The sequence below is a fragment of the Hevea brasiliensis genome, chromosome 3, assembly GCF_030052815.1.
Source record: "Hevea brasiliensis isolate MT/VB/25A 57/8 chromosome 3, ASM3005281v1, whole genome shotgun sequence".
Lineage (NCBI taxonomy): Eukaryota > Viridiplantae > Streptophyta > Magnoliopsida > Malpighiales > Euphorbiaceae > Hevea > Hevea brasiliensis.
The window spans coordinates 47,053,720-47,062,642 of NC_079495.1; the positions used below are offsets into that span (position 1 = coordinate 47,053,720).

At 37.5% G+C, this 8,923-nt stretch overlaps 1 protein-coding gene across 1 annotated transcript; it reads right to left on the bottom strand.

The window, feature by feature from the left end:
* Nucleotides 1-1,735: 1,735 nt before the first annotated feature.
* On the bottom strand, nt 1,736-3,538 carry LOC131178376 (uncharacterized). Its single transcript, XM_058143334.1, has 2 exons — nt 3,085-3,538; nt 1,736-2,886 (listed from the first exon to the last, which is right to left on the bottom strand). The coding sequence occupies exons 1-2, from the start codon at nt 3,536-3,538 to the stop codon at nt 1,736-1,738; spliced, it is 1,605 nt and encodes a 534-aa protein (XP_057999317.1).
* Between the last annotated feature and the right edge of the window lie 5,385 nt (nt 3,539-8,923).

Consider the following 8,923-nt stretch of genomic DNA (forward strand, 5'->3'; position numbering starts at 1 on the left):
AGTAGCCCTTTCGGGTTTTCCACCTAGCAAGCTCCCTTTTTTTTTTTTGTAGAAGGCATAGATTAAATCAAAACAATGCAGTTCAATTACTTAATCATTTGATGTATCTCTCAAGGCACAAACATTCGCGATCATAATTAAATAAAATCTATTCCTAGTTAATGCAATAAAAAAATTCTTTAGTTATTCAGGTACACCATTACTCCCTCTTACATTAGGTTTTGCCAAATTTCTAACCTTCCAAAGTTAGAAATAAGCTTTATAACCTGCTGAATGACCTTTTCAGGTTTTCCATCCAGATCTTCTCTCATTTCTCCTTTTGCCTAGACCGCCTTTCGCAAGTTTTCAATCTAGCATTTTTTTTTTGACCCTTACTTTTGCCTAGACCGTCTTTTGTAAGTTTACAACCTAGCGGGCCTATCTCACACAAAGTACCGTTTGAGCTTGTCTAAGTTGACTGGTTATTGAAATTCATTCCCATCCAGGTCTGATATTCTTACAGCACCTCCTGACAAGATTTTTTTGACTATGTATGGACCATCCCAATTTGGCTTGAACTTTCCTCTTGGATCAAAAGGGATGGGTCGAGCTTGTTTCAAAACCATGTCTTCCTCTTTGATCTTTCTTGGCTTTACCTTCTTATTAAAGGCCCTTGCTATCTTTCTTTGATAAGCTTGCATATGATACAAGGCTCGCATCCTCTTCTCATCAATCAAAGCTAGTTCTTCATATCTTTTCTGGGCCCACTCATTTTCCGGAATCTTAGCTTCTAGTATCACTCTCAAGGATTTGACCTCTAACTCAATGGGTAGCACTACTTTAGTCCCATACACTAAAGAGAATGGAGTTGCCCCTGTGGATGTTCTTGTAGTAGTGCGATAACCCCAAAGAGCATAAGGGAGCTTCTCAGGCCAATCCTTATAGGTTTCAACCATTTTTCTCAAAATGGTTTTCACATGCTTATTTGCTGCTTCTACTGCTCCATTAGTCTGTGGCCTGTACGGTGAAGACTTGTGATGCTTAATTTTGAATTTGGTAATTAATTCTAAGAAATCACCTTTGAACTGGCTGCCGTTATCTGATACTATCTCATGGGGTACCCCAAACCTGCAAATCAAGTTCTTTCGCACAAACTTACTTTTCTGCTTGGCCCCTACTACTTTATAAGATTCAGCTTCAACCCACTTGGTGAAATAGTTAATTGCCACAATGATAAATCTATGGCCATTAGAAGCCGTGGGAGAAATCTTCCCAATAATGTCTATGCCCCATATTGAGAATGGCCACGGTGAAGTCATACTGTAGAGTTCACTGGACGGTAGGTGATTCAAATTCCCATGGATTTGGCACTCATAGCATCTTTTCACAAATTTAGCGCAGTCGGTATCCATGGTAGACCAGTAACAGCCCAATCTTAAAATTTTGCCCGCTAATACCCTTCCGTTCATGTGAGGACCACACACTCCTGCATGTACTTCCTCCATTATCTGCTCAGATTGCTTTTTTGTCACACACAAGAGCAATAGTCCTTCGAAGAACCTTTTGTAGAGTTGCCCCCCAGCCAAAGTGAACTGAGTGGCTAATCTACGAATTGTAGCTCTATCCCTACTATTGGCTGACTGTGGGTATTCTCTTACCTCTAAATATCTTCTTATGTCCTCATACCATTTCATCTCATCTTCTAGATCTAAATGTGCTATTATTAACCCTTCATAGCATGGGATTCTACTCCTCATCAGGATAATCGGGTCAACTTCTGATCACCCTTCTCCCATAAGGATGCCAGCGTGGCTAGAGCATCAGCCATCTGGTTCTGAGCTCTAGGCATGTGCTTCATTGTCACTTCCTCAAAGCTAAATAATAGTTTCCTAGTATACTCCAGGTATGGCCTCAACTTTTCTTCTTTCAATTCCCATTCACCTTTAATATGGGAAACTACTAGCATTGAATCTCCAAACACCTCCACTTTTTTAGCCCCAACAGCTATTAATGCCTCTAGGCCACAAATGCAAGCCTCATATTCTGCAATATTATTAGTGGTTGGGAAACATAGCCTTTTTGACATTAACAATTGTTCTCCATTCGGTGCTTCCAAAACTACCCCTATACCGGCTCCGCTTTTATTCATGGCCCCATCAAAGTACATTTTCCATGGTTGGACCTCTACTAGCTTGAGACTCTCATCCGGGAAGGCTGTTTCAACTTCTTCCTCTTCATTAACTGGATTTTCAGAAAGAAATTCGGCCACTACACGCCCTTTGATGGTTTTTCGAGTCTCATACACAATATCAAATTCAGACAGTAGGACCAACCATTTGGCTAATTTTCCAACTAGCGTCGGTACTTCAAATAGGTACTTTAAAGGATCCATCCGGAATACTACAATAACTCGATGGGTTTGAAAGTAGTGCCTTGAATTCTTAGTTGCCCATACTACAGCCAGACAAGTTTTTTCTATTAGTGAATAATTCTCCTCATAAGCAAGGAGTTTCTTACTTATGTAATAGATGGCTCTCTCCAGATTCTCTACTTCTTGTGCCAACATTGCCCCCAGGGCCATGTTTTCCACTGATAGGTAGAGGATTAGAGGGATCTCAAAGATGGGTGGTGACAAAATTGGTGGATTGCTCAGGTACTGCTTTATCTTTTCAAATGCCTCTTGACATTGCTCATTCCACACCACTGGTTGATTCTTTCTTAGTAGCTTAAAAATTGGTTCACAGGTAGTTGTGAGCCTAGCTATGAACCTACTGATGTACTGTAATTTTCCTAAGAAACCTCTAATCTCTTTTTCTGTTCTCGGGGCTAGCATCTCCTGGATTTCCTTCACCTTATATGGGTCAACCTCAATCCCTTTTCTACTGATCATATGCCCTAACAGCTTGCCTGAAGTGACCCCAAACACACACTTGCTAGGGTTCAGTCTCAATTTATACTTGATGACCCTCTGAAAGAACTTCTTTAATGCCTCAAAATGTCTCTCCCTAGTTGGGGATTTTACTACCATGTCATCCACATATACTTCAACTTCTTTGTGCATCATGTCATGAAATAACATAGTAGCCATTCTTTGATAAGTCGCACCAGCATTTTTTAGCCCAAAAGGCATGACCTTATAACAATAAGTCCCCCATTCAGTGATAAAAGCTGTCTTTGCTTTATCTATCAAATCCATGAGGATCTGATTATATCCCGAAAAACCATTCATGAAAGAGTACATGGCCATGCAAGCAGCACTGTCAATAAGCACATCGATGTGAGGCAATGGGAAATCATCCTTAGGAGTAGCCTTATTCAGGTCCCTATAATCTACACACATCCGAACCCGCCCATCCTTCTTGGGGACTGGCACAATGTTGGCTAACCACTCAGGATACTCAATTACTTCAATGAAATCAGCCTCAATGAGCTTTTTCACCTCTTGAGCTATCTTTTCTTCCCATTCTGGCCTAAGCCGACGCTTCTTTTGTTTTACTGGCTTCATGTTAGGGTTTGTGGGGATCTTGTGTTGTATTATATCTTGATCAATTCCCGGCATATCTTTATAAGACCAGGCAAATGCTTCTTGGTACTTTATTAATAAGGCTATAAATTTGTCTCTTTCTTTTTGGGTTAAATCTTCAGCTAACTTAATGTCTTTAGGATCATCTGGTGTACCCAAATTAATAGAGATTGATTTTAATGCATTAATAGAAACAGATTCTAAATGATTATGAATGCCATGCGTGTAGCCATTAGGATGAACATCAAACAAGTAAGCAAAAGGACTAGTCATATTATTTAACTTTGCCTCAAAATCGTCATCAAGTACATCAGAAATAACAATATCAGTATCACTACTGTGAGCATTACAAAAGACAGATTCAAACTTAGGGGTGTAGGTCCAAGTGCTTGGCTTCCATGTAGACCTTAACTTGATGGTACTGACTTCTTGTTCTAATTCCTCAACATGCGGCAGCTCCTAGTCATCAGTCCATGCAATTGCGCCCTCCCTGTTAAACTTGGTGGGCTTGAGTCCCTCTTCATCTTCAGTTGGCTGATAGCCCAGCCCATATCTAGTGATCTGGCCCTTTATTTCTGGAAAAGTCACTAAGCCATTAGCTCGTTTTCCCAAACCCATGCCAGGAAAAAACTTCATCTCTTTCATCATAGTGGCCACCCTAGGGTCCATCCAGTCTCCATATATCCCAGCAACTTGGAAACCATACAATAGTGGTGCCGAACCATCCACTTGCAGCATAGCTGAAGGAACGGAAGCGTGAAAAACACAAGATTATACCATTGAATTCAAAAATTTTCACCCAGGGTCACATGCACCATGCAAGATTTATTTTTATCTATTTGATTTCAATGATAAACAACATATTAAAACTCTTTTAATATGTTTTTGGATCTGTATTTGCCATTTAAGATTTTAAAATTAATCAGATTAATTTTAGAACCCTAGATTAAATCAAGAACGATTACACTAACCTCTTGATGTCTTGCAGCGTGTGCGCCTTTGAGATTCGTCTTGAGGACACGGATGTTGTCCCTCTAGCTTGTCCACACCAAGAACACCTATGGCAGCCCTTGAACAGCTTCTAAAGCCTTTTCTATTAATTAGAAATTCAAGTTCTGCCTTTTAAGAGATTAGAGATGTAAACAGGACACTAGAAACAATTTCTAGTGTTCTTAATTCAAGAGATTGATGGCTAATCTCTTTGAATTGATGAGAGATGAAGAGAAATAGCTGGAGAGGCTCAAAGTGGCGTGACAATTGAGAGAAGAGGCTGCTGGTTATGTTTTCTTTTCATAACCACACTTAAATAGCTAGGTTAACACATTAAACCCTAGCCACATGTCACCTTTTGATTAGCTCTAGGTTTAAGTGACCCAATCACATTGTGCCAAGTGTCAAACCTATATTTAATCTTGATTTTAATCATCTTACATGATTAAAAATATTTGGCAAGCTTATGTGTTATGCCATGTGTCACCATCTCATGGTGCCACGTGTCACACTGCAAAATGACCAAAATGCCCCTGTGTCTTAATTTTGAGTTCTCAACCCAAAATAATTATTTTTCTTCTTCTAATTAATTTATATCAAATATAAATTAATTAATTAATCTCTATTAATTAATTTCTCATTAATTAAATTCATATTTAAACACTTTAAATATAAATTTAATTTATACTACACATCCAATAATCTAGATTTGGTTTCAAGTCATGCTAGGGACTTTACAATTTAATTGCAAACCAAACCTATTTAATTAATCAATTAAACTCTTTAATTAATTAATTAAATCATATTTAAATAGGTGATAACTTGTGTATGTGTGTGACTTACTAGGCTCATCACTAATTGGCAATGAGACATGATATCAACTCTTAATATCATCAGAACTCTTTCTTACCATAAATGATTTCTCTAAATCATTTTATGAACCTCATAGACCATGGTTAACACCTAGCATAGCATGCCATGGCCACCCAATTAGTAATAAGGTTTACCTTAAATGAACCTATAATCATATGTTACCATGCACTAGAATCTCTCTGTTACAAAATCCTAACTCAATTTGAGTCATGGTTTATGTCAAACTCCATTTGCTATGAATATTATGTTCTCTTTTAATTCCAGTTCTTGATTAAAAGATTTTTCTCATCGAAACTCTTTTACGAATAAATCTATATGTCTGGCAGGAACTTGAAACATCAAGAACAATTAAATGAACATAGGATTTTAACTCTATTTACTTAGAGCAGATTCCATCTTGATCAACACCTACCTCCATATATAACTAGCAGGAGCCAACACATGCCCATATACCCATACATAGTACAAGTATGAAAGCAGATCAAACTCAAACTACCTATATACAAGATAATCGTGCTATCTCAGTCTAAAGATTATATGCAATGATATTATTTATGACAAAAAACTGACAGAGTAAACTCCATGTGCTTGTCATAAGTGTCACTGGTTCGGCCTACTTATCATTTATAAGTGCCTATCATGTTTGTTATATGGCATGAGACTCACAATTACATCTTATTTATATATCATATAAATAACTTGGTAACAAACATTAATAAAATATTTCAGGATAAGTCAAGTCATTATTATGAATTATCCTCGATTGTGAAACTATATATAATAAAATTTGATAGAAATATTGTCACTCATATACTTAAAAAATTAATAATAATATTTATAACAAAATATCAATTAAAATTTTCTATTACACATAAATATATTATGTAAGCGGAAAAGTGGAAATGCCTTTTATTAATAAAATATGTACAAGATACATACTAAATGATATGCTCTAGGGCATACTACTAACAATCTCCCACTAGCACTAGAGCCATTCATTACTATATCTTAGACCTATCTTCTCAAGATGTCGGTCTAAATGAACTTGTGACAAAAGCTTAGTGAATGGATCATTTGAATTTTTTAAGCGATGTTATTTTTACGCATGGCTATATCGCCTTGCCCAACTATATCTCTGATAATTTGGTAGTGGCTTTCTATGTGTTTGGATTTTGGTTGAGACCTTGGTTCCTTAGCTCAGAGGATCGCTCCATTGTTGTCACGAGTAGTGGAACGACTCAATGGAAGGAACTCTTGTAAGTTCATCACGAACTTCTTTATCCAAGCGACTTCTTTTGCGGCATCGATGCAACAATATACTCACCTCGATGAGTGGAATCTGCAATCGTGCTCGTTTGGAACTCTTCCAACCGATCGCACCTCCATTACAAATGAACACATATCCAGGTAGACTTTCTATCATCGATATCGATTGGAAATCAATCGGTATAACCATCCAATTGCAAGTCTCCACCTCCATAAATCAAGAATAAATCCTTAGTTCTTCTCAAGTACTTAAGGATATTCTTGTGACTATCGATGTTCCAAACCTGGATTGGATTGATACCTGCTAGTCAAACTAATAGCATATGCGATATCCGGCCTAGTACACAACATTGCATACATTAAACTTCCAATAGCCGAAGCATATGGAATCCTGGCCATCTTATCTCTTTCTTCAGGTGCCTTTGGAGACATCTCTTTAGAAAGGTGGATACCATGTCTCACTGGTAACAATCCTCTCTTGGAATCAAGCATGTTAAACCTCTTTAACACCTTTTCCAAGTATAGACTTTGGGATAAACCAATTATTCTTTTCGCTCTATCTCTATAGATGCGAATCCCAAGAATATAGGTTGCCTCCCCTAAGTCTTTCATGGAGAATGTATTTGACAACCATACCTTTATAATCGTCAACATACCTGTATCATTACCCATCAATAGTATGTCATTCACATATAAGACAGGAAAGTGATAGCACTGTCACTAACCTTCTTATATACACATGGCTCATCCTCATTTTTAATAAAACCAAAGGATTTAATGGCTTCATCAAAACGGATGTTCCAACTCCTCGAAGCTTGTTTCAACCCATAAATGGATCGCTTTAGCTTGCATACCTTGGAACCATCTTGGGATTCAAATCCCTTAGGTTGTTCCATGAAAATGTTTTCTTCAATGTATCCATTGAGAAAAATTTTGACATCCATCCGCCAAATCTCATAATCATAGTATGCAGCTATTGCTAATAAAATCCTAATTGATTTAAGCATGGCAACAAAGTCTCCTCATAGTCGATTCCTTGCCTTTGGCGAAACCCTTTCGCTACTAGCCTTGCCTTATAGGTCTCTACCTTTCCATCGTAACCAATTTTCTTCTTGAAAACCCATTTGTTCCCTATAGGTACAATACCTTGGTGGGTCAACAAGATCCCAAACTTGATTCTTATACATGGAATCAATCTCGGATTTCATAGCATCAATCCATTTTGAAGAGTCTATATCTGATATAGCTTCTTCATAGGTAAGTGGATCATCTCCATGATCTACTTCTTCATGAGTAGACAACTCTTGTTCTTCTTCATGAAGAAAACCATATCTCACTGGTGGGTGAGATACCCTGGTTGTTCCACGAGGAACAGCTGTAGATGTTTCATCAATGGGTATAGGTTGACTAGATGGATCTATATCCATCCGATGCATTGGTTGGTCAATTCTCCAATTCTAACTCTATTTGCCTTCCTTTGCCTCCTTCTTGAACAAACTGTTGTTCAAGAAATGTGGCATCTCTACTTATCACAACCTTTTGTGAAGTAGGCAAATAAAAATAATATCCAAAACTATCTTTTGGATATCCAACAAATTGACCCTTTTCTGATCTGGTCTCTAATTTATCAGTGTTCAGCTTTTTGATATAAGCTGGACAACCCCAAATCTTAACATGCTTAAGACTTGGTTTTCTTCCATGCCATATCTCATAAGGTGTGGAAGAAACTGATTTTGATGGAATCCTATTCAGAATATACAAAGCTGATTCTAATGCAAATCCCCAAAAGGAGATTGGCATATCAATATAGCTCATCATACTACGTACCATATCCAATAGGGTACGATTTCTCCTTTCAGATACACCATTCAGCTGTGGCGTTCCTGGAGGAGTCAGCTGAGAAACAATGCCATGCTCTCTCAAGTATTCATCAAATTTAGTACTCAAATATTCACCTCCATGATCTGATTGAAGAGCTTTAATACTCTTTCCTGTTTGATTTTCTACTTCAGATTTAAATTCTTTGAACTTTTCAAAAGATTCATGTTTGTATTTCATCAAATACAAATACCCAAACCTTGATTTATCATCAGTAAAGGTAATAAAATAATGAAAGCCCCCTCTAACCATTTCTTTAAACGGACCACATACATCACTATGTATTAGTTCCAAAATATTTTCAGCTCTTAGCCCTTGTCCAACAAAGGGTGATCTAGTCATTTTGCCTTGAAGGCAAGATTCACAAGTTGGAGTAGGCTCAGAGCCCAATGAGGATAGAATCCCCATTTTCTC